We start from the raw sequence: 24,666 nt of genomic DNA on the forward strand, positions 1-24,666 counted from the left end.
GTAGCGTCTCCTTCCTGGCATAGTGGTGGTATTGCCTCCAACATGCTGTTCTTGTCCCTTGTAAAGGAAATCACGCAAAGAGGCAGTGAGAATCTCTCTGCGTTTTCTGTAGGCTACGCCGGGACCAACAAGGCCTGCGTCTGGTATCATTTATATATAGTGTTGGTAATAATGGTAAAAAGGATGGAAGGATGGCGTGCGTGCCAGTTAGAGGTCTCTCATTAAGCCAGAGGCTCGTCGAACGTCAATCGTCTCCTTGTCAGACTGACGGGAGTTCTCGCTGATGAGAGAGTGACAGGTGTCTTCCATGCCTTTTGGGCAGGACTCGGCGTGATGTTGACAAACTCTGCAAAGTCGAAACCTTGCCCAGGCGTGTTGGGAAACATGTTGCCGCCACCCGGAGTGGTCATGTGGGACGAAGGTAAAGTCATGTCTCGTCCAACCTTGGAAGGCGGTGTCGATGGAGGCTCCATCCTGGTCTTGGTAGATGGGACGGCAGGTGACGGAGAAGCGGCCAGATACAGCAGAAGGTCAGCGCCTTCTTGTCCAGACTTGGCGGGTTCACCGTTAGCGCCATGATCTCTGGTGCGGCGATTGGGCAACACGCGATTGCGCATTGGTGGTGTCGTAGGAGGTGAAGACCGGATATTTGTGGCCCTGAATGACTGCACGGGCAGGAGATCGTCTTCGTCATCTGAGGTTGCCGCAAAGTTTGGCGACACCAGGTCGTCTGCTAATCTCCGAGCCCCCTGAAAGAATGAGACGTCAGGACCAGTAGATGTGGTGAAATGCTGTTGTCTTCTGGGCTTGATTGGAGACGACTGCGCCAGCTGATGGCTATCTTTCCACGAGGTATGACCATGCAGAGACTTGACGGGCGTGGGGGAAGAGCGGTAGCGTTTGCTCGGGCTAGACGATTGACAGTCGAAAGAGGCCATGTAAGTCCGCTTGCGATGGCCGGTGCTCCCGTTGCTCGAGCCAATGGCGTCGGAAAAGAGAGGGGCTTTTAAAGGAGAGCTCATGAGGGTTCTTGTTGGATATGGAATGTCGGAGGCGCTCGAAGAGGAGTCGGACAGGAGGTCACCCTCGGCTAAACGCTTGCGTCGCAGTTCCTCCTCATACTTGGGTTCGATGGTGTCGAGGGTCAGGTCCTCCCAGCCATGCTTGGTTTTGAATTGGGCCAGCGCGAGTCGGTTCTGTAACCTTCGGGCTATCTACAAGACGGTTGGTATCAGCGAAGCATTACATTGCAAGGTGTGTTCCGGCCTTTGCCATGGCCTTTGTCGACGTACCTTGCTCATCTCTACCCGCTTCAAGACCTTGTCCGCCACCTCTTCAGGCTGTTGTTTCCACAGAGAAGACATCACTTGAAGGCTGCGCATGCAGGGTACCGAGGACTGTGTTGATCGTGTTGTTGAATGGGAGCAGACCCTTCTTCTTTGTCCAATGCGAGCCGAGGGCGGAAACTAAAGAAACGAGTTGTCGTAGCCCTGAAAATTTCGGTCGCCGCCTGCGATGGCCAAGGCCAGAGGGGGGGGATGCTGGGTAATGGGAGGTCGAAAGGCCTGATCGTTGACCTAGGGGTGAGACCGTGAGGAGCCGTAGCAACCAACGGTCAAAGGAATGGTGATTGAGGGGTTGAATCGTTCTTCTGGAATGCGTGGGAGGAGGGAGTGTGTGCAGCAACAACAGAAGAAAAGGTGCAGAGAGAGCGTGTATCTTCAAGGGGTAAAGGTAGGGAGTGAGCAGGAAATTTTTCCGATTCGAAGTCATGTATGGCGGCGTCGAGGTTTTGCGGTGGAGGAGGAAGAGGAAGAAAGAGGAAGTTCGGATTGGATGGTGTTTCCGTCGGGTCAGCTGGCAAATGCAGCACAGTGAGTGGCCCGGTCTCAGCGGACAGAGCCTGGAGGACCGAGGTGGGAAGCAAAATTCACAGCCCAGGGCAGGGCTCTCAGGCCAACCGGACTCGTGGACCACCTGCCGTCAGGCCCCTCTGAGAACCCGAGTTTCCCGTCCCATTGACATGGAAACGACGCGAGGCGCCAAACCCCGGGTGCAGGGGATACTGCTAATCTGCCAATCTGCCACCTCCAAACTCCCTGCCACCTCTGGCGAGTTGAGTGCTTTTTCGATATGTCACCCGGACTTCTAGGTAGTGCTTTGGGGCTTCAGGTAGGTCAGGGCATCTAATGGTGAGCTAATGTATCCTTACTGGCTGCTCGTTGTCCAGGCCCGGGCAAGGTAGGTGGGAGAATTTAAGTACCTACCTAGAGACGAGCGCGCGGATCAGGGAGTCAGGGAAGCCTTTCCACAAGCGGGTGACAGGTTTGCTCATCTAACTTGCACTTGTCACGGCAACTGAGGCGAGGGCGGGGCCAACCATCGTGATGGCGACGAACTTTGGCGGCCTGGTTCGTCCTCCTTACTTTCCTGGCGTTACATTCAGGTTCCTGACTGATTGAGAAACGTCGCCAACCGAATCGATACTCGCAACTCTGCGCATCTCGGCTCATCTCAAGGCTGCATATGAACGACGCCCTTCCCAAGGCCCAGTGGCACCATGTAGCGCGCAATCAAGTTCAACGGCTTGAAAGACCGAGACTGAGAGTCTTTTCTACCTTTACTCAGGTATCCTTCTCGCGTTTCCTTTCTTCGCCCTCAGCTCGTTTGACCACTACTGCACGAATAATACGGAAGACTTGGAAGTCGCCACCGGCTGTACGAGTACACCGTGATCACTGGAATGAATGTCACCCAAAGCTTTGTTGCATTCCAGACCCGGTTGGGCATGAGGGTGTCCAGCATTTTGAGGAGAGTCTATCCTGTCCTCGATACCGTTGGCAGGGCAGTTGTCTACCAATCACACATGCGGGCAACGCATGCAAGAGAGGCGCCCATGTGCCGAAGCGGGCAGCCTCTAGTGCGCTACGGATGGTAGGTAGGTGGTCATTTCCCCATTGCTCCAGGAGTCCGGGGGGGGGAAGGGAAAATCAATTAACACCCCTGTCATCGCCAACTTACCTTAGCTAGCTTATTGTTCATCGGCCTCTCCCTGCCACCCAATTTGCGACACCAAGTTGCGTGCGTGCGCGCGTGCGTGGTCTGTTGGGCAATGGATACAACCAACTTACTAAGGTGCGTTGAATGCCGATAATAGAGCACGGCGAGAAGCTCGCCAGCTCACCATCGTTTCCTTTCCTCCAGCCGGGATTTTAGAAAACAAGTCAGTCAAGACGTTCATCGACCGCTCAGCACGTATCCGCGTTTCACCTGCAGAGAATCAACTGGGAAGAGGGCATTCCTGATGATAAGGTCGGACGTGTTGTCTGGCGGACGATGCGGTTGGTGATTAAACCGCACGTCGGATTCATGTGCTTCGTGAGCTACTCAGATCACGTAAGATGCAGTATTTTATGCAGCATGCTTGTGGACCTTTATGGATACGGATATACGAATAAGTAAGATAGATACATATCGAAAAATCTCCACCAATCTTACCGCTTCCCATTCGGCGACGTTATCCGTACTATTGTACAGGATAACACCTTGCCCAATTCTAATTCCTAGGTGCTGCAGGGAGGAAGTACGAATTGCCTAGCACGCACCTAACAAGTGAACATTGCCAACATAGTTCGCATCCTCAGTAGAAGGGACTCGCTGGTTGGTCTCTCAACCGGTTTCTGGAGAAGCATGGCCACTTTTTTTTCTTCCATGTTGCCCACTTTGGCCAAAAATAAAAGATCAGCGGGCTACGGCTCGCAACACCAACAGGCTCCGTGAAAGCCGGGACCGAGAGTTGATGGAAATCGGCACAGCCAGTGGGCATTTCAAGGCACCCACCCGATGAGTCAAGTCTTTGCTAGTGTGCCGTTGATGGCCTTCAAACGGATTTGATTGTGGTAAAGTAAGGAATAGATGAAAGTCAAAATACGGATGCACGTCTTTGCCTGGAGAAATTCGTGTCCGTGTTACTGGCTGCTGAGTGGTGGCGTCTGCAAACATGGAAGGTGGGTGGAACAGAGGACAGGACGCAAACTCCCCAGTTGTCTGCCAAGTCTGTCTGCGGGCAGCGGACATGCAGCCACCGCGATGATAAGATCCGAACGCGTTGGTCGGGTAAGGTAGTCAAACAAGTATTGACCATCGACCCCAGATAAGACCCAGGCAGCTTGGTGCTTGCCTTTGAGTTCCAACACCCAACTTACTACCGACTTACCTACGTTGGCTTGCGAACTTGCCTTAGCTCTAGGCTCGAGGTACCTGCGGCCCTGCGCAAAGGAAGCAACAAGTTGACGACTGGTGAGCGATGACCGAATTGTGACTGAATTCCTCATCTCGATCACACCTTTCCATTTGGACAGGTGGACCCGCCGGTTCGGTACCCACCTCACCCAAGTGCTCAGTGCTCGGTGCCTACTGTCCAGTGCACACCCCTCACAGCCCCTATGGCGCCCGCCCATGCTGATAGCGGGCCCGGTCCAGCCACACCCTCCACTCAGTCAGCCACTGTCAGGTTCGGAAACCTGCTTTGCCTGGCAGACTTTCTGGAGGAGTTGTTTCTGTCCAGCTCACGCCAAGGTAACTTAGTGCGAAGTACCTTACGGTATCTGCGGATACCGACACCTTACGGACTACCTATTGGTCTCTTACTAGCCGCACTCGGCTGCGTGGTGTTGACGAAGACCATGACGCTAACCTGCGAATACAAATCCCATTGGAAGTCGAACAGAGAACGACATGGTAGAGAGAAAGATGGGAGAGATGAGCGGCAGGTGCTCCGTACTCTGTAGTGACTTTGCATATGTTACCTTAGGTATGGTAAGGTAGATAGCTGAATATCAAGCACGTTCCTGATTATCCGTATTTACCTGAAAATAGGTATCAAGCTCCAGCATTCCCAGGTGCCGTGTTAGACACAATGGCGACTCGTTACCTTATCTCTTAGGAGTCGGTCGAGACGGTTGAGCCCGCCTCCTTGCCCAGTTTTGTTTTTGACTCCACCCTCCCGGTTAACCAGATCCCTGGTCGCAATCTCAATTCGTACTTCTGTTTCCCACTTTCGAAGCACAGTAACGTCATCGACGAATTGCTGCCGGTTATCTGCTAAGCAGCAGACTTTTTGTTTAATGCAAATGTACGAATACACATGCAAATCTGGACATAGGTCCTGCCATCCCGCTGCACATCAATTTTCAAATGCGCTCGTGCTATGCTACCCATGCTGTCTGTCTGTTCCTCATTCAGGCGCGCAAATCTGGATTTCACCCCATGTCTACCTGGATCTGTCGGCGCTCAAATGGAGACGGGATCAAACTACGGATACGCTTGTCAGGCCGGGCCGTGAGACGTGAAGGGTGGACGTGGCCGTGGACGTGGACGCGGACGCGGACATTGGACCACACCTCACTCCTTCTGGAGCAAGCGTCCGGACCTTGAACATTGCATATTGATTGCACACTTGTTGGACACCTTTTTTATTTTTCGTCACCTCCGGAGTTCCTTCCCCCCATCATCCCATCTCTCATCCCATCCTCGCATCCCATCCTCGGTCTGCTCCCATACCTTCCCTGCAGACGCTCGCGCCCTTTTTCTTGTTTCTGTCTTGCTTGCTCTTTTGCTGCGTTGCTGATTCTACTTCTCGCATATGCTGCTTGTCAATTGTCCTTCATTGCACCCGCACCCCTAGACCCTCCGAACCGTTTACTACCCGTGTATCTGTACACGTCGGTACCTTACTTTCCAACGTCGTCCACCTCGCATCAGATACACTGCCTCGTTGCAGATGCCACTCGCTGATCAGTGACCCGATTCGAAGACCACGCCCCTCCCCCCCCGGTCTGGGTTCTATTGCGCCTGGGATTCTACCTGTCCTCAATAACCTAACTTCCTCTGCTCATCCAGACAAAGCCAAATCAGTTTCCTGCTCTTCCTAACCGTTGGACCCGAGCCCGACTCCTCTTCTAGCTCGCATGATTTGTTCTTCTCGTGCGCTGTACATGCCAGAACATCTCCTGCTGAGGCTTTCACCTGTTTGAGGTCAAGCTATTGCACCCTCGACGAAGAAGCACAATGGCTCCGTCTATTCTCAATTTCAGAGGACTTCGGCGTCGTTCAAAAGCCAGCTTCAAGACCGACCGCTCAAACACCGACGTTTCTAGCGATGCCAGCAACACAACCACCCCAACTGCCACAAGCGGTGCCTCGACCCCACCATCCCTCGCTCAAGCCTCCGACCCTGCTCTCGATCTCCAAGTGAAGGACTCCAGTCATCCTCAAGCTCGTCCGCCGCTACAAAGCGTACCCAATTCCCACCGGCACAGCGTGTCTGGTATGGCTGGCCTTGGCTCACCTGTTGTGGGCGGTAAGTCGGCGTTGCCAATTTCTCAATACGCGCCGCGAATCGCAAACATAACCGACAATGCCTGGGTAAGTGAACTGAACGATATGTACGGGACGTGGCCCGGTGTGGTGTTATCTTGACTTCTACATCATGTTTTCAGCGGCTCGAGCTTTCGCTCAGACAATTAGCCACAGACGTCCGCAATCGCCGTCACCGACTGCTAGTTGCAGCTTCCGAGCGCTCTGCTAACGTTTGGCAAGGTCTACCAAAAAGTTCTCCTCGTACACGGCACAATTGGCGATCCCTTGCAGCACTCTCTTGACGGCACGCTGTCGGTCACACGCCTCGACGACAACTTTCCACCAACATGTTGGCCCGCATGCAGCTCTCATTTCAAAGCCCTCGTCTACCTACAGCCAGGCCCCAATAAAATCCGCTTCGACTTCTCAAGTCCAAAGTTGCCGAACAGCTCGTCCTCTAATCCGATCCACGCATCCTACTTGACGATACACATGTTGCCAGCGAACAATGCACCCCCGCTGCAACTCGCTATTGTCGTCGCCAAGGATTCTCCCGAGACTTTCGATGCCGTCCCCACAAGAATCGAGCGAGAGGGCAACGGATTGGAGACGGCAGTTCGCAAATTCCGCATGGCCGCCTACCTCTGGCAAGCCTTCACAGCTGAGCAAATGTGGCGGAACAAGCTTGGACGCCGTGTCTTCAGATTTGAGGAGGAATGGACCGCCGGCACATCGAACCAGCGGGATCGTGAAAACGGAAATCTACGCTCCGAGGCCAGAATCCACATCATCAGATCGGACAAGACGGTCGCCGAGATCCGAGATCTTGAGCTGGCCCAACAGAACGCACAGGCGAGCAAGAAGGGGGACCTATACGGAATAGCTGCCGAAGCGGTTAAAGAATACTTCAGACCACTAGACGGCCAGAAGCAATACGTTTCCGTGTTGATGTTGGATACGCAGTGGGATAAGGAGGCCAATGTTATAAGGGGGCATGCGGCACTCGGTGGAAATGCAGGCGACTTGCACTTGGCCATTTTCGGATCCCACTGCTTGCAAAGCTACCCCACGAGTTTCGAAGAAGTCGTCCCTGCATTCACGGATTGCACACCGACTGACGTTGCCTACGTGGCCAATGACTGCAACCAGGCTGGTAGCTCTTGGGAGGCAGCCAATATCGGAATTGGTGCGCATTTACATGAGACAGGTCACCTTTTCGGATGTCCTCACCAGGAAGCCGGGGTAATGCTCCGCGACTACTTAACACTGAACCGCAGCTTCGTCACCCGCGAGGCATTTTGCACCAGGACCAAGTCCAAGGGGGGGCTGGTTCTTCAAGACGACGAGTGCGGTTGGCATCGTTTGGACTGCTTACGTTTCCGCACCCATCCCTGCTTCAGGTTACCGAACGACCCTCCGATGAACGCTGACGACAGTGTCCACGCTTTCCCAGTCGAGAGCGGAAATGTGGTTGTGATGGCAGCGACCGGAATCGCATTCATCGAGCTATTCGCTGAGGACGATGATCTCTGCCGAAAATGGATAGAGCATCCCATCGAGAACAGCTCGGTGCAACGTCAACTGACTTTGAATGACCGCGAGTTACGCGAGAAGCTCCCAGAGAACAAGCGGAAGGGACGGCTTAGGGTGTCAGTGAAATCGCACGGCGGAGGTACCTTGGATATCGATGACTTCAAGAAGCTATGTTCCAAAGAGTCTTCATTCAAGCTAACCCCTGGTCCGCTCGGCAAGACAGCTTACCGAGGGAAGCCCCTGGGGAACTCGGCTATGGAGGGCACCGAACCTCAGGAGGTCATTTTTGAGAGCGGCGGAAAACAGAACCGGGTGCTTTCCCGAATTATTTTTTACCACGGATACGCAGTGGACGGCATGGAGTTTGTATACGATGACGACTCCACGCAGTTATTTGGGAAGAGAGGAGGCAAGGAGGGCGGCGATGTCTTCGATTTTGGTGCGTCCTCTCTTTCAGAGCCCATGAACCACCAAGACTAACGAATATCCAACAGACATTCGCCGGGGTGAATATATCTCGGGCTTTCATGTCCGGTCGGGTTCTTGGATTGATGCAATCCAGGTACTCACAAGCCTGGGTAGACGGTCGCCTATATTCGGCAATGCTCAGGGCGGATCTACGTAAGCTAAGACGGCTTTGTTAATTAAGTGCCGACTCTGACTGATGATCTGGTAGACATACTTTAATACCCCCGAGAGGATATACCATTTGCGGTGTGGCAGGCTCTTGTGCTGCCTGGGTCGACGGATTCTCGATCCTCATTGTTCGATAAAGGAAGTCAGAGGCGTTCCTGTCATTCTTGCGACCGACAGCTTAAGATAAACCTAAAGGATACTTACGAAACAGGAGGAGGGATAGGAGGATCATTACCATCATCTATGCGGTGTGGTTTACTGGCTTGATCAAGACCACTGGTTGAATTCGCACGTCTTTGACACCATGTCCAGGCGACGCACGCCTTGTTCTGGAATGTTACACCCAAAGCTGTGGCACCTTATTTTTGGTTAGCGAGCATCAACACGGGGGGGTTACTGGACGTGGAATTAGTGGCAAGTCAGACGCCTTGGAGACGAACAAGGCTCTAGGACATAGCGAATTTGGCTGGCTAGCCACTATGACGCAACGGGCGAGAGAAGTGGTTTCCACGGCAGACGAAGAATTGATCTGCTTTCTCGTTGTAAATAATACACGCAACGAATACATGGCTACAAATGCGAAGCTCGGACATCTGTACCAGCGCTGTCAATGCAGGCACCGGATAAATCGTATTATTCACTGTGGTGCAAGAAACGCCTATGGCTGGTTGCACCGATGCGCGGAAAAGGGGATGTTTGACTTGGAAAGATGGCCGATGGAGCTAGCTAGACAGGATCGGTGAGTACAGGATGAGGTATTGGCCACTGGCATGTTCCTTTTTGATGGGAAATACCCAGGTATCATAATGTCTAATCACCACCCAAGGTGGTCACTTTTATATTTTTGTTCCTTCCTGTCACATCTGACTTGCCTTAGATAAGTAGATCGTCACCTAAAGGAGATGTAGGTATCTACATGTATGACCTGCGACTCTACCCAAGCTTCTCAAGGTGTTTTGGGTGCCTGATGCCACCGTGGTGCCGAGACTGCCTTACTGGAAATCACGTGCACAGAACCTCGTGAGCTTGGCCAGCTTCCCCGCTAGTCGTCTTCAGGTCTAGAACGACAGGGCTATGACGGCATGTGCCTTCCCCAGCTATCCTAGTTGGCTTTTGAGGCGGAAGAGTGTGACCGACTTACCTCACACCTGCCTTACCTGCCCAGCACTTCCATTCGCATTTCTTCCTACACCTGCCTCCCACTCAGCCAAACTGCAGTGTACAAAAACTAGCTCGCTCCTCTCAACCTCTCGTCTCTCCCTCCACAACGTCTTTGCTTCGTCCCATCCACGCCCACTATCGAGATTTCCAAAAGGTCCAGGAAAAAAGTGCGAAGCTAACCGGCCAAACAATAGCTCTCCCACGACGGCGTCTTTATACAGCTCCAGAGACCACCCCAACCATGTCGAAGCGGACGAGCAACGCAACCATCAATGGCAAGGCAGCCAAAGATGCTGCCGATAGCTTCGCCGAGCCCAGTGCGTTGCACACGCCCCCTCTCCCTCTAGATGTGCCCTAAGCTGATCCCTCACTTTCATCATAGCCTACGATAAACAGAAGCTTCTTCTTTCGGCCGACACTGGCCACTTTTCGCTGATCCGCGCTCTCCACCTCGCCGACGCAATCACCCTTTGTAATGGTGCGGTCCTAGATTTCCCGAACCTCTCCCGCACATTGTTGTAGATGACAAGCGTCTTCTAAAATCGGATGCACTGCAACCTCCGAGGAGCATACACAATGTCCAACGGAAAGAGCACTGCTGACCTTCGATGGAACAGGAGCATGTGGTGTCATGTCAATTTTCACCTCTTTGCGCTATTGTCTCGGCGACCCTTCATCCGTCAGCACGCTGTACCTCGCTCTCTTCTTTCTGCCATTCGGTCTGTTCTTCGACTTCATGGATGGCAAAGTTGCTCGGTGGAGAAAGAAGAGCAGCATGATGGGCCAAGAACTTGATTCTCTGGCTGACCTGGTACGTCTTAATTGGAGTCGTTTCTTGCATCTAGCATCGACGGCCTACGTCTGTGAATCTAGACAAACATCGCAAGAGTCTCTTTGACATTACCCTGAAATAAGCAACTTAAAGCCAATCTAACCTGTGACGCAGATATCTTTCGGCGTTGCTCCTGCCTCGGTAGCCTTCGCCGTAGGCTTACGCACGCCCATCGATCACGTCTGCTTGACTTTTTTCGTCCTCTGCGGTCTTACTCGCCTCGCTCGCTTCAACGTAACTGTCTCCGCTCTACCCAAGGACGCGACTGGGAAAAGCAAATACTTCGAAGGCACTCCAATCCCCACTAGTCTTGGCCTTGACGCTGTAATGGCGTATCTAGTGTCTCAGCGTTGGATCCTACAAGACCTTCCTCTCGGAACATGGCTGCCGGGAACTGCGCTGGAGTTCCACCCTATCGCTCTTGTGTTTGTACTGCACGGATGTCTCATGACCAGCAAGAGCATTCACATTCCCAAGCCTTGAAGTAGCTCTCCCACTGATTGCCATCACGCATGGCCTCCAGTAAGCTCTATCCTGGCTGGGGACCCGCTTGCGCTTCCGACATGGTTTCAGAAAAGAAAAAGGAGAGGTGGATGGTAGAATCTGTCTGCAGCGAAAACAAGCGACAGGGCAAAGAGCTAGCCTTTCGCCGCATTGCGCAAGGCGATGCCAGAGGTGAAGACCACGGAACAGGATCAATCAGTCATTTAGTCCACAGAGGAAAAGTTTGTAACAGAAAGGTACACATATAAGCGCGCGCGCGCAAACATACAATACTCATGATACCCCATTTCTTACATGTCTGCTTCCATTGTCACTCTATCGTCAATTGGCATCATCCGAAACTCAAGACTTTGTGTTTTGTTTCCCCTCATCCATGTATGCTATTTGCGCCTCTAATCTGGGCTACAAATTGCAAAATGTTTCGTCACCCCCCTTAACACCATCTTCAAAATTCACCTCTAATGAAAAAGCATGTTCCGTCCTTGCGTTTATGCCTTGTCCTCCTTAGGTTTTACCACGGAGGGAAATGGGTTGTAGGTGCCGCGCTCCTCGCGCAACTTCTTGATCTTTTCAACAGCCTCGGAGACGTCAACAGGCTTGCCACGGTCCTGGCTCGAAGTGTCGTCACGGTAGCGGATGTTGACCTGCTTGTTCTTCATTTCCTCATCGCCCACAACGAAGATGAAGTTGTATTGGCTACGCAAATTAGCCTTGATTTCCGGCAAATAACAACGCAGGTCATTTTACGTACCTCAACTGAGCGCTGCGAATCTTCTTAGGCAGAGTATTGCCGGTCAGGTCAACATCACTAAAGAGGACAGATCAGCGAAATCATTCTAATCAAATACAGGGAGCGGGAGACGACATACACCCACATGCCCTGCTTCTTGAAGGTAGCTTGGACCTCCTCGGCGTACTCGACGAAGCCTTTGCCCACTGGGATGACCATGATTTGCCTAGGGCTGAGCCAGAAGGGCCACTTCCCGGCGAAGTGCTCGATCAGGATACCTGGGATACCGTTGTTAGCGATGGCAAAGTGGCACACCATCTACAACTCTTACCTGTGAATCTCTCGATGGAACCAGCCATGGCACGGTGGATGATAACGGGGCGCTGGCAGCCGTTTGTCAAAGGCTTGATGACGCGTTTCCTTTCCTTCTCTTCGCCTGTGCCGGCAGCCGAGTCAATGATGGCTTGAGGGTCCTTGGCCTTGAACTCGGGGACCTTGGGAGCAGCAGGAGCGTCCTCTTCTTTGGGCTTGGTGTTAACTTCTGCTGATACGTACTCGAGACCAAAGCTCTGAGGAAGCTGGAAGTCCAGCTGAATGGTGGCACACTGCCACTCGCGGTTCAAGACGTCCATGATCTTGATGTCAATCTTGGGACCGTAGAAGGCGCCATCTCCCTCGTTCAGAGTCCACGGCACGCCGCCATCTGTGGTGGCGAACTCGTCCAGCGCTTGCTTCAGCATATCCTCCGCCCTGTTCCATGTCTCAAGCTCTCCCAGATACTTCTCTGGACGAGTGGAGAGACGGAGCTTGAAGGTGAAACCAAGCAGGCCATACATCTCGCGGAGGAAGTCAAACAATCCGCTAATCTCAGACTTAATTTGATCTTCTCTGCAGAAAATATGCGCGTCGTCCTGCTGGAATCTGCGCACGCGGGTGAGGCCGGACAAGGCACCGCTGGCCTCGTTGCGGTGGAGGACACCAAAGTCTGCAACACGCCACGGCAGCTGGTGGTACGCCTTGGGGGTGTGAGCAAACATGAGGCAGTGACCAGGGCAGTTCATGGGCTTCAGGCCGAACTTTTCCTTGTCGACATCGAGGACGAACATGTCATCCTTGTAGTGATCCCAGTGGCCGCTGATCTTCCATAGTTCAGCATTGTACATGTTGGGGGAGATAACTTCGTGGTAATCGCGCTTGAAATATTGCTCCTTAATGTAAGCCAGAAGGGTGTTGTAGATACGCGCACCGTGGGGCAGCCACATGGCACTACCGGGGGAGAGCTCGTGAAAGAAGAAGAGTTGCTGGTCCTGGCCCAACTTGCGGTGATCCCTGGCAGCTGCTTCCTCAAGCCACTTCTTGTGCGCAGCCAGCTCCTTTTTGCTAGGAAAACTGACGCCATAAACTCGCTGCAGTGAGTCATTTTCCTGGTTACCGAGGAAGTAGGAGGCACTGTTCTTCATGATGCTGAAAGCCTCGATACGGTCGGTGCTGGGAACGTGGGGCCCACGGCAGAGATCGATCAAAGGACCGTTACGGTAGACGGTGGTCTTGGTACCATCGGGGATTTTGTCGTTGATGATGTGCTGCTTATACTTGTTGTAGCTGAACATTTCCAGCAGCTGCTCCTTGGTCAACTCGAGACGCTCGAATTTCTGCTTCTCCTTCACGATCGATCCAACAATAGACTCGAGAGGCTTCCAGTCGCTGGCCTGAACTGAAGCGCCACCGGGAAGCGCCATCTCGTAGTAAAAACCGTTATCGACCGGAGGACCGATGCAAAGAGAGCATCCAAATCTTCTCTCGCAAGCTTCGCCGAGAATGTGTGCAGAGCTGTGCCAGAAGACCTGCTTGCCCTGCTCGTCGTCAAAATTCACCAGCTCCAACTTGCAGCTCTTTTCCAGTGGTCGATCCAAGTCCCACAGCTGGTTCTGGTCGCCGTCAAGTCTTGCGACAACGGTGCGTTTGTACAGGCTGTTAGAGATGCTCTTCGCAATTTCGCCAGGGGTCGTCTCGTAGCTGGTGCCTTGACGCACAGAGCCGTCGGGCATGGTGATGGTGATGGCCTCGCGTGGCCTGCTGGCGAGCTCTTCGTCATATTCCTTCTTCAACTTGTCGAAAAGGTCGAGTCTCTTCTGGAGGAAATCGGGAGGAGGATTGAGCTCGAGGGGTCCCGCCGAGGCATCGCCGGCATCCTTGACCTTCTTCTCCTTCTTTGGGGCTTTTTCTTTGTTGAGGGCGACCTTTTTGACACCCTCGGTGACGGCCTCGACGGCCTGCTTCGCAGAATCCATGACGTCGTCCAATTGAGAGGTCGGGATGGGCGAGGGAAGGGTGGAGGTTGGAGAGATGAAGGCACAACAAGGTCGATTTTCGTGTCAACAAATTTGGGCGAAACACAGCGAGGCAACCCCGCCAAAGGCTAGGTGCGGTGAGTCAAACAAGGTGTTCGGGCGACTTTCTTCTGGTGGTGGTGTCTGGCCCCCACTCCTTCCAAACCCACCACCCCGCCACTCGCCCCGATGGAAATTTTGGCGGGGTCACCCGGAAGGGATTGTTCCGACCCGGCCGCCGTGACCAATGAGGTAGCTCGATTGGCCTGCACCACAATTTGGGTCGCTGGGAAATTTTCTATCGGTTGCTCGTTGGCTTCGTTTTTTTTCAAGATCAGAATTAAGCACAAGTACTGGAGCAGCTTCGAACGATAACCTCCAATCCACACATCAACATGTCATTCGGACGAGGAGCTCCGCGCGGTCGCGGCGGTGGTGGCTTTGGTGGTCGCGGCGGCGGCGGATTCGGAGGTACGAAATAACTTGACATTTCTTCATTCTCTTACATCTGCAGATTAAAAATGCTTGGTGACGAAATCTGAAGTACAATGCTAACCTGACTTCAAAGGCCGTGGTGGCTTCCAGAATAGGGACATGGGCCCGCCCGCAACAATTCTTGGTATGTCCATTACCTTCCCGCTGTATTTTACACCAGAGTATCCTAACCGTCATTTTCCGTCTAGAGATGGGCAAGTTCATGCACGCCTGTGAAGGCGAGATGATCTGTGAGAGCATCAACCCCAAAGTCCCTCATTTCAATGCCCAGATCTTCCTCGAGAACAAGGTGCGACCTGTCCTTTGGCGATTTATATCTCGATACAAAAGAATTTGGTTAACAATTCTACAGACTGCCGTTGGCAAGGTCGACGAAGTCCTTGGACCCATCAACCAGGTTTACTTCACCATCAAGCCCTCCGAGGGTATCCAGGCCACTTCCTTCAAGGAGGGCGACAAGTTCTACATCGGATCCGAGAAGCTCCTACCGCTGGAGAAGTTCCTGCCTAAGCCGAAACCTCCCCCAGGTGCGCCTAAGGTCAAGCGTGCAGGCCGCGGTGGCCCGGCAAGAGGCGGTCGTGGCGGCCCCCGTGGTGGCTTTGGCGGCCGCGGAGGTGCTCCCAGAGGTGGCCGCGGTGGCAGTGGTTTCGGTGGTCGTGGAGGCGGTCGCGGTGGCGGCGGTTTCGGCGGTCGCGGCGGCGCGCCGAGAGGAGGCGGTGGCTTCGGGGGTGGCCGTGGTCGCGGTGGCTTCAGCAGAGGAGGCCGGTAGGTCATGGCTGAAAACATCAGCTTCAAGATCTGAGTAGGGGAGGGTTTCATCTGTTGGACTACGACTCTGGCGTTCTGGTTTGCTTTGCTTTCATATCGGGCCTGGCGATAGGGGTTCGAGGCTACATGTACATCATCCACTGTGGTCAACCAAAAATTAGAGAAAAGCCTTGATTGAGAGTGTAGGGCGGCGCGCAACGGTTATGGTCTTGTTGCCATTTTTGGGTGTTCGAAAATCGTTTTGGAATATTTATGTTTCAAAAGCGCCGCGGCCGAGCAAGACGCCGCATGTTTTGCCTTGAATTTGTACTTGGACTTGTTCATTTGTGCGGGGGCAAGAGAGCCAACGGAAAACTGATGCCCAATGTCATGCTCTTTAAGTCAGGGCAGCCACTTTACTCGCCGGTCCCGTGACGGCTGGTCTTCGTCACATATCTCCGCCTTGCCTCTTCTCGTCCAGTTCTACAATGCAACCACAAAGAATGGCGCAAACAGGAAGGATGAGTCCTATCAGAGCAAACGGACGAGACAGACACAAGTTTACTGGTCAGATCGCGTTGTACGTTTGATGACAACTAGACAACGGCATATGTTTTCCTGCGACACAGGTGGAGAACCTGACTATCAGGTTGTCAAGAGCAGAGACGAGTAATTTCCCTGGCTTGCATATGCGCCGTCAACTCTCGACGATGCTCCTTTTCGAGTTCCAACGATCTTACCGCATTTGCCGCGCATTTGGACGCCAAACTAAGAAAGAGAAGAAAAGAAGTTGATATGAGAGGAAGAGTGGCTTAGTTCCTGGGTACCCGGCCCCAAACGGAGAGTCTAAGCGGTTTCGTAGCCCCGCCTTTGCCTTTCCGCAATGAGGCTGAGTCTCTGACGGGGTGTCATTTCCAAAAATATCCAACGCGCCTTTCATTCCAGTGATTCCATCGGGAAGACGGGCAACCAAGCACATGAATGATGAAGAAACTGACCGCTCTATAGAAATACGATTTAGTACAATGCCATGTTTCCTCTCGGGCTCGGGGCCACCATGTCTTCTTTCTCTCTCCCTCGTCCTTCTACTCACAGTCACTCGGCTTTCTCACAACTCGGGCCCCAAATTCGTATCGCCTCAGATCTCTCTGACGACTCTTCAGGCCCTGACCTGATTTCAGGACAGGCTTCGTCGCCCACGTCAGCTCGACGTGGAAACACAGTTGACTTTGATCCGAGACCAGCCAACGCAATGACGCCCTTCGAAATACCTAGATCAAGGGTTCGGTCTCATTCGTACCTGGGACGTTCATGAAGGATCTCTGCTGGTGGCGCAGTTCTTCAACTAGTGGATCCTGGTTTACACCGTTGGCGCCAATCCCCCATCCTCCTTCCCATCAGCCTTGCTCGTTTACCAGGAGCCCTACGTCGTCCATCTTTACATACCCCAAGGCAGTCAGAGCCTTCCCGAATATCCAGAGTACATTTGGCGATCTGCCAACTGCCCACTGGAGTCTCTTGTCATTACTTGCCCTCCATAATTATGCATTCTAGGCGCTAGCATTCTGTCCCGACGCACCGATGGAGGTTGTCAGATGGGACGGCACCACAGGGCCAGAGTTCTGTGTCCATCAATTTCTGAAGCAATCCAAAAGGATTGTCTGTCAGTGTGGCAGCCTAGTTCAGGAATTTGTCTCGTTTTCTACCAGGTCCTCTGTTGCCTGTATTTGGGGCTGCTTTGCGGGCCCCTACAAGCAAATGCTCATCCATCAAGACTTATCCGCACCTGATCTGGGCTAGCAATCGGCATCTTCTGCTTCATTTCCTTGCCCTTTCCTCCATCTTCCTTTTATCCGTATTGGCGTTACTCGTAGTTCTCACGACTTCGTCTGTCCGAAGCTTGAAGTTGACTACTTTGTTTTCGGCATTGCGCCGCCGCCCCCATTATAGAATTCAGTTGAAGAGTGGGTGTCCATCCTTCACCATTCCCCAGTCTTCACCGATGTATATCTCTAATACGTACCAGCATGAGCAACTCGAGCATTTCATATTCACAATCCACCACTCATACACTGACGACAGCATGGGAAACACGAAATGCCGACGAGGCCATGCAGAGGGTAGCGGATATGATGATAGCAGTCACGGAGTCGTTCCGACAACAGTTTAGAGAGGAACACGCGAGCGATAGCAGGCCATTCGGCCCCAACGGGCCTGGGAACTTGGGCTGGCGGACTTCGGCTCCGGTTCTCGTCTCCCCTATTCTCGACGACGACGGGGTGAGCCCGACGACCTCTCACTATTCTCGGCCGAGTACAGCTCCTTCGGCACTCGACACCCAAAGACATGGCCCCGTAGTGCATCTGTCACCTACCTCCTCTCGCGATCCAGTCACGACGCCAGTATCACAGGACATGATGCCAGGGCCGTTGTCCGTTGCCCGAAATCCGACTACAGGCGCCACGCATCCATATAACGACTCTAAAATACATGCCCAACGACCAACAACCTTGGAGCCGTTGGCGAATCCCATGTCTGGCGCCACACTGCCGAGAGGGTTGGGTCCAGAGGCGCTCGAGCATCCTTCAGAGTACCCAGACTTGTTCGAAGCCGCCAGGAGGATAGTGTTTACACAACGAATTGGATACTCGGCGGAGGCAATGCCCCTCAACAGACCCGGCGAGAAACTCAGGTATCCTGATGACGAGGAGCGCCTCTCCTGGGCCCCACAAAGCACGGCTCATCGGGCAGATCCTCTTCTCCGGGAGGTACCTCCGCAGCGGCTATCGCCTGCGAAAGAGTCTTTTCTCGCGGCGGTTGTCAGTCTGTACCAAGTTCTCATGTTTGCCAGTCTCGCCCAGGCCATAGCACCGGCCCTCATTATCGCCGAGTCATTCGCAGATACACCAAGTGGCCAACACTCGTGGTTTACCGCAGCCTATACACTCACACTGGGTGCTTTCGCCCTTCCGTCTGAACGTCTGGGTGATGTCTACGGCCGCAAGCCCGTCATCATAATCGGCTGCATCTGGTTTGCGCTCTGGAGCCTCCTCGCCGGCTTCTCTATCAACGTCCAGAAGGGCGGTGGGAACGGCAACATCTACTTCTGCTTCTGCCGTGCTATGCAGGGGATCGGACCGGCCCTATGCATACCAAACGGCTTTTCAATTCTCGAAACGACTCTGCCACCGAGCCAGAAGAAAGATATGGCATTATCGCTGTTCAGCGTCGCCGCACCCGTGGGCTTCGTAGTCGGCGCAGTCATGTCGTCTCTCTTCGCCTACAATGATTCATGGGAATGGGTCTTTTTCGTCCTCGCGGCTGTTTGTATCTCTGCCGCAGGCCTCAGCCTTCTGATCCTGCCGCGGCAACCCCGACGGAAGATTCCTTCCACCAATACTATCTGGGTCCAACTCGACGCATCTGGCATTCTCCTCGGCGGCAGTGGTCTCACTTTATTCAGTTTCGCGTGGAACGAGGCCCCAGCCGTGGGTTGGCGTACACCGTACATTTACTTCGTCCTCATCATCGGCATCATGTTATTTGCCGCATTCATCTACAACGAGACTGTCGCCGCGAATCCTTTGCTTCCGTTGAGCGCCATGACCTCGAGGCTGAATCTGATCCTAGGCTGCACGGCAGCGACCTGGGGCTGCTTCATCATCTGGACCTTCTACAGCTTTCAACTCGTCGAGGTACTGCGCGAATGGGACCCACTCCTTGCTAGTGCAGGCTTCGTACCCGTCGCCGTCGAGGCTCTAGCCGTGAGCCTGCTGCTGGCGTATCTCATGCCCGGAGAAGAGGTGTACTGGGCTTTCCTCGTAGCCGCTCTCTCCACTTTGCTAGCACCCATCCTCATGGCAACAGCAACGCCCGGGCAAACGTATTGGGCAAACACATTCGTGAGCACCTTGCTCGCCCCGCTTGGACTGGGTTTGGCCACCCCTCTCGCTACCATCCTGCTCGGACAAAGCCTGGCAGAGGGACAGCGAGGAGTTGCAAGCGGCCTGGTTTCGGCCGTGTCAAGCTACACCATGTCGCTAGCTATGGGCGTGGCGAGGACCGTGGAGGTCCAAGTCAATCCAGACAGCACAGCCAAGCTATCTGGATTTCGAGGAGCCCAGTATTTTGGGATGGGTCTAGGTGGTCTGGCAGTCATATCGGCAGCAGTACTTCTGGTGATAGCCGTAAAATCCAGGGGCAGATCTGGTGACTACAGATACGTTTAAAGAAAATCAAGCGTACCAAAATAGTCCGATGTCATTTATATTTTTCTGGAAATCGCCAAATGAATAGAGGAAATAATTCCAGAACGAAAAGGGGGATTGCCAAGCTCGTTTTTCTTGCAGCGCCTTGCTCCCATAAAGAGACACACACGCTCTCTCCCCCCTTCTCTCTCTTCAGCCACACGAGTGGACAGTGAAGGAAATTCAACAAAAAGAAACCCATGTTCTTGTGATCAATCACATAGCATGGAATAGCAAATGGTCAAACCCATCTCTCGTTCTGGTGCCCTAGTCCCACGCCCAGGTTAGTTTCCTTCCCTGCCATTCCCTTGCTCTAATCCCTTTTTCCATATCTCCCCCTCAACGTCGTGCTTCAACTCCAGGAGTGCCCTTGGGGTATTCGCCTGGAATATGCAAGTTGGAAATCGTGGGTACGCTGTCGGTTCTGAAAGTGCCAGAAGTAGGCCGAATGACAGGCAACTGTTGCTGTTGACGAGGCACATCCTGGCTCAGAGGCGTCGAAGCTTTGTTAGCACCAGATGATCTGTTTTGGCCACTCTCATTGCTCTGCGCATGACCGTTTGCCATGCCAACACCAATGGGAATCACATTGACCTGATCTCCACTTCGTTCACCTGACGCGTAGTATTCGCTCGTCTCTTGCTGGTCAATGTCGTTGTTGGAAAGGCCCGGGGAGCGTTTTCCGTTGCCATTCATCCATTGCCCATACTGACTGTTACCGCCCGGTGTTTCGAGGCCACGATCATAGCCAATATTGGACACAGGTCTAAGCTCATCCGCTGGATTGCTCACAATGCCCTGTTGACTCTGTGCTCGCTGCAACCCATCTGCAGGCACGTACGCTTCCTGGTGTCCACGGCTAGCGGATTGTGACCGGCGAATAGTTTCGCTAGTGTAAGGGTTCACTCCATCCTCCTGAGCTTGTTGGGACAACTCGGCGGCATGGGAGGGCATTTCTTCCATTGGAGTACGGTCTGTGCCGCCATACCCTGTCGGATGCTCGTTTGGCGCGTGATAGGCGCCGAGCATGCTGCCTGGTAAAGCATGTGCTTGCGCAGCGGCGTCACGGTCAGAGGTATCAAATCCGGAGCTTACACTAGATGGTGAAAGAGGTGCCTGTAAGCCTCGCTGTGCGTTGACCTGGATGTCGGATGGGAAACGCCCACCTGCTTCGGGACGGCGGACATCTTGTCTCGGGCTCGTGCTGGCTGCGACCGCTGTGTCGGCCGAGTACGGCTCGTCGTCGTCGTCATCTTCGAGAACGCCATCGCTGCTAGTGGAGCGTTGCGAAGACTGGCTCAGACTTCGAACGTGGCCGCGAACAAAATCGCTCCTCTCTTGCGGCGACCTCTCGGTGAGAACCTTGATATCCTCGTACCAGGCCATCATTGTATCATGGCTTTCGGCGCGGAAGACCCAAGTGTGTCCGCGATGCATTGATCCTGTCTGGCGACCCTTGAGGATAAACTTATTGGATGATCCTCCCTCGCTGGAATGCGAACCTAATTTTTGCTCTGGAAGATATAAAGACATGACGGGTGCTTGACCCTTGTCCGCGGATTTGAATTCATGAAGATGAGTCGATGAAAGTACATACCTGTCGCCGCAAGTGTCAGTAGAGCGTTCTTAAGGGTGGCGCTGTCGCAAGTGGGTATTCACTCACCAGCCAGCTGTGTAGCTTTTGAGATATTTGCTCTTGCGCTCGAGTAATCCGGCACGAATCTCCTGGCACCCAACGTGCTCCCGGCCAGGATAGTGGATGTGTTCGGCAGAACGTATTGGGATATTGGGGTCCACGAATTGGTCGTCCTTTTGAACGAAATGCGACCACTCAAAGTCCTTGGGCATGGAAATGGGGCCAACGCGGAGCTCTTCAATGGCACTGTATGCAGCATCAGACTCGCGTTTGAGGATACCGGCGTAGGCATTGTAAGCCTTCTGAATCTCGCCAACCACTATGGCTTCGAGCTCCCGGCCGGAGTTCTCCAAGTTCAGGTAAGCCTGATGCAGGTAGTTCTCCTCGTCGATTTGGCGCTCAACTTGTCGATCCACCGCAAGCCGCAAGAGGTAAGGATCTTGCTTCCCAGTCGTCAGCGAAGGGTCGAGGTCGGTCTGACCCAGGGTATCGTGCAGAGCCTTGACAGCCCGTCGGGTACTGTCCATTTCCTTTTCTACGGAATTCTTGAAATCGCCCGAGAGGTTCTTGATCTCTTTGATCTTCTGGTGGAGGTCGTTTCTCAGCCCAGTGAGGGCTAGGATGACGTCCTCTTCAATCTCCTTGGCCTTATTTGACTCCAGGATTGCGCCCTTGTGGTAAGCACGCAATATTTGCAGCGCATCATCGATACCTCCCGAGTCAAGGAAACCAGGAGGGCTGGAAATATTGTTGGCAACGTTGGCCAGCTTCACCAACGACTTGGACTTGTGCTCATAATGCGTCTGAATCTCGCGATAGTATGCTATGAGGTCCTTGAGAATCTTGCGCCAAGCTACAGCATCATGTTAGCCTCTGGCGTGCAGGTGGCTGACCTAGCACCACAAAGATCTTACACTGAAATCGATTGGCCAGGGCCTCGGTTGGGTTTCCAGATGTTGGAACAGGGCAATAGAAAGCGCTGTGCACCTCATCGGGGTCGTTGGAGGACTGCAGAGTCAGGCTGCGAACGCTGCCAGCCTTCATGCTCCGTCGACTGCTGCTGCGCTTCAAACTACCGTTTCTGCGCAGCGAGTTCTTCTTCTTGAGTGTATTGTGGCGTGAGGGAAGACTCAGGTGGTCGTCCCCATTATTGGAGACGAACGAGTTGGACCGCGGCATGTTGGAACCGTCAATGATACTGCTTCCTCTCTGACTTGCATCCCATTCCTCTTTAAACTTGCCGTGGGAGGTAGCGGAGGGCACGGCCAGATTGTTGTTGTTCTTGTTGTTGTCGTAATTCAAAACAGTGTTCGGGGTATCGTAGTATGCACCGTCACCCTCTTGTGGAAAGTGATGCGTCTGTTGGTCGACGGGTTGGGAGTTGGCTAGAGTGTTGTATTGGGTTTCTTGGTCCCCGTCATATCGCAGAGGAGCGGCGTTATGGTGAGTGGGATAGGTAGAGACGCCGGAAGCAGGAGGATTGTGGGGAGAAGAGGAGGAGTAGGAGGCTTGAGGTGGTTGTTGAGGGAAATAGGACGAGGTGCGATTTGAGTTCTTGTCGGCCGCGGCGCCATAGCCAGCTTTGTCCACGTCTCGTGTAACTGGTTCCCTGTAGGAATCGGGATCAGTGATGTGCTTTGGTGTGGGAGTAGACGGAGGCGGGGATCTGGCTGCCATTGTTGGCGCTCTTGGGACGACCAGGGAGACCGAGACACGTCGAGAGGCCGGTGTTAATCTCGACAACAGCTACGAATCAGTCTAGCGCAAGATATCAAGTGCGAGGCTGGCGTGGAAAGGGGTCGCTGGTGACTTTTTAGACAGCTTTAGCGCGACGAAGGAGGGGGGACGGACGGGTCGATAATCGATGGGTGGTTAGTGTATCCAGTTGCGGTGTGCTTGACGCAATAGCAGAAGAGAGAGCACTCGTGGGCTCAGACCAATGTCGTCATAAGTGCGCTCGAGTCGTAGTGGCGGCTACCGATTTGGTTCGGTGGAATGCTGATGTGTCTCGGGGGTTGGGTGCGCACCTTTGTGATTTGCGCGACTACTAATTAGCTGCTTCCAAGGTAGGGCGATGGTGGTGATGACGGGAGCGTGTCAGGTGCTGCAGGCTTGAAATTGGCCAGCAGGAAAAGAGAGAGGAAGAAAAGGAAAGAGGGTAAAACCTAGTGAGAGGGAGAAGGAGAAAGCTGCAAAGAGTTGCCACGATTGAGGTTTGTAAGGGCAAGATGGGGGGGTTTTGTTGGTGTTGCGCAGGCTATGAATACCAAGGTAAGTTATCTTTCGACATGACGGGACTGGACAGGAGTGAGCGAAGACGGGGAACGAGGATCGAGGGTGAACCGTGAAGGAGTAGGAGACAGCCCGAGAGTCAGATAATCAGGTTCCCTGGACCTGGGGTGTTTGCACGCCAGCTTCCACCCTGACCCGGGGTATCGCAGTCTCTGGGCATTGCATCGACGGATACAGACAGCGCAAGACAGGGGGGGTGGGCGGGGTGTGCCGGGTAGGCCATGTGCGCTTCCATTTCCAAGTTCTACCTTTCCACCTTTCCACCTTTCCCCTCTGCCTTCCAAGGTTGCTGTGTATCTCAATGTGATGCAGTGTACGAAAATGGCATCCCATGTCATCAACGACGTGCATCGCCGTCTTGTGTCTGGCCCTCGAGTTTTGCGCTGAATCTGATGTTTGTGACTGTCCCTGTGCGGGTGCCGCCGCAAGAACCTGGGTGGGCAAGCCGCAAGTCGCAACACGGACATGGCCTGCGTCTCCAGCAGTGCAGGGTGCCGTTGCCGACCTAGCGCAGCTGGACCCTGAAATGCGCGTCTGCTTCGGGGATTGGGATCGTCCGCCCTAAGGCACCTTGGGTAAGTAAGGTAAGGTAAGGTAAGGTAGCAAAGCACCGTGAGACATTGGATTCGTACGAAGTTACGAACTTACAGCGACCTCTAAGGTAGGCTCCAGCTTGGCAAGCATGGTAGATAGGCGACTCGTGATTACCTCGGACGAAACACCAAGGGCATCCATCTCATGAACCGTGTCACCAATCAATCCAATCCAACACAACACAGCTTTCTCGCCTTTGCCCACTTGTCTCGTCTATGCCCTTTAGCATTGCATTTTTCATTCAAGACAACATGCACACACGGTTATGGAGGGATTGACCATCCCAAGTCATACATGGGATGAGGCGGTTTCTTCACCTTGGGCTATACAACTCACACTTGGTGACATTGCCCTCATTGCCTTCAAGACTGGTCGCAAAAATGAGAAGAAAGCCAAGGAAAGCTCCTGGTGCTGCGCGTCAGACCCGGTCAATGACGTAGCCGCCCCTCTCCAAAACCGCCAACAGGTGACATTCGCTGCAACATGGCCACCAACACCCGGACCCGTTTCCTTCCCACCTCGCCCTAATGACAATCCCGACTCCCTCCCTTCCTCTCTCGGCGGCCTGC

The 24,666-nt window shown here is 53.5% G+C and overlaps 7 protein-coding genes across 7 annotated transcripts; 4 read left to right on the forward strand and 3 right to left on the reverse strand.

The window, feature by feature from the left end:
• Positions 1–221: 221 nt before the first annotated feature.
• On the reverse strand, positions 222–1,382 carry CORC01_00218 (uncharacterized protein; the record flags this gene model as incomplete). Its single annotated transcript, XM_022611876.1, has 2 exons — positions 222–1,214; positions 1,293–1,382. The coding sequence occupies 2 exons, from the start codon at positions 1,380–1,382 to the stop codon at positions 222–224; spliced, it is 1,083 nt and encodes a 360-aa protein (XP_022481501.1).
• A 4,687-nt stretch (positions 1,383–6,069) lies between these two features.
• Positions 6,070–8,666, forward strand: CORC01_00219 (metallopeptidase; the record flags this gene model as incomplete). Its single annotated transcript, XM_022611877.1, has 4 exons — positions 6,070–6,426; positions 6,601–8,332; positions 8,388–8,514; positions 8,570–8,666. The coding sequence occupies 4 exons, from the start codon at positions 6,070–6,072 to the stop codon at positions 8,664–8,666; spliced, it is 2,313 nt and encodes a 770-aa protein (XP_022481502.1).
• Positions 8,667–9,931: 1,265 nt separating this feature from the next.
• On the forward strand, positions 9,932–11,005 carry CORC01_00220 (CDP-diacylglycerol-serine O-phosphatidyltransferase; the record flags this gene model as incomplete). Its single annotated transcript, XM_022611878.1, has 4 exons — positions 9,932–10,007; positions 10,073–10,168; positions 10,308–10,501; positions 10,637–11,005. The coding sequence occupies 4 exons, from the start codon at positions 9,932–9,934 to the stop codon at positions 11,003–11,005; spliced, it is 735 nt and encodes a 244-aa protein (XP_022481503.1).
• A 509-nt stretch (positions 11,006–11,514) lies between these two features.
• On the reverse strand, positions 11,515–14,047 carry CORC01_00221 (threonyl-tRNA synthetase; the record flags this gene model as incomplete). Its single annotated transcript, XM_022611879.1, has 4 exons — positions 11,515–11,722; positions 11,778–11,834; positions 11,896–12,034; positions 12,088–14,047. 4 exons carry the CDS (start codon positions 14,045–14,047, stop codon positions 11,515–11,517), a joined length of 2,364 nt encoding a protein of 787 aa, XP_022481504.1.
• A 434-nt stretch (positions 14,048–14,481) lies between these two features.
• CORC01_00222 (H/ACA ribonucleoprotein complex subunit 1) lies at positions 14,482–15,350 on the forward strand (the record flags this gene model as incomplete). Its single annotated transcript, XM_022611880.1, has 4 exons — positions 14,482–14,557; positions 14,655–14,705; positions 14,770–14,870; positions 14,934–15,350. 4 exons carry the CDS (start codon positions 14,482–14,484, stop codon positions 15,348–15,350), a joined length of 645 nt encoding a protein of 214 aa, XP_022481505.1.
• Positions 15,351–17,355: 2,005 nt separating this feature from the next.
• On the forward strand, positions 17,356–19,557 carry CORC01_00223 (aminotriazole resistance protein; the record flags this gene model as incomplete). The annotated part of the gene is made up of 1 exon (XM_022611881.1): positions 17,356–19,557. One exon carries the CDS (start codon positions 17,356–17,358, stop codon positions 19,555–19,557), a length of 2,202 nt encoding a protein of 733 aa, XP_022481506.1.
• A 357-nt stretch (positions 19,558–19,914) lies between these two features.
• Positions 19,915–22,888, reverse strand: CORC01_00224 (PH domain-containing protein; the record flags this gene model as incomplete). Its single annotated transcript, XM_022611882.1, has 3 exons — positions 19,915–21,172; positions 21,239–22,064; positions 22,126–22,888. The coding sequence occupies 3 exons, from the start codon at positions 22,886–22,888 to the stop codon at positions 19,915–19,917; spliced, it is 2,847 nt and encodes a 948-aa protein (XP_022481507.1).
• Positions 22,889–24,666: the final 1,778 nt, after the last annotated feature.

The sequence above is a fragment of the Colletotrichum orchidophilum genome (assembly GCF_001831195.1).
Source record: "Colletotrichum orchidophilum strain IMI 309357 chromosome Unknown Scaffold_2.1, whole genome shotgun sequence".
Taxonomy (NCBI): Eukaryota; Fungi; Ascomycota; class Sordariomycetes; order Glomerellales; family Glomerellaceae; genus Colletotrichum; species Colletotrichum orchidophilum.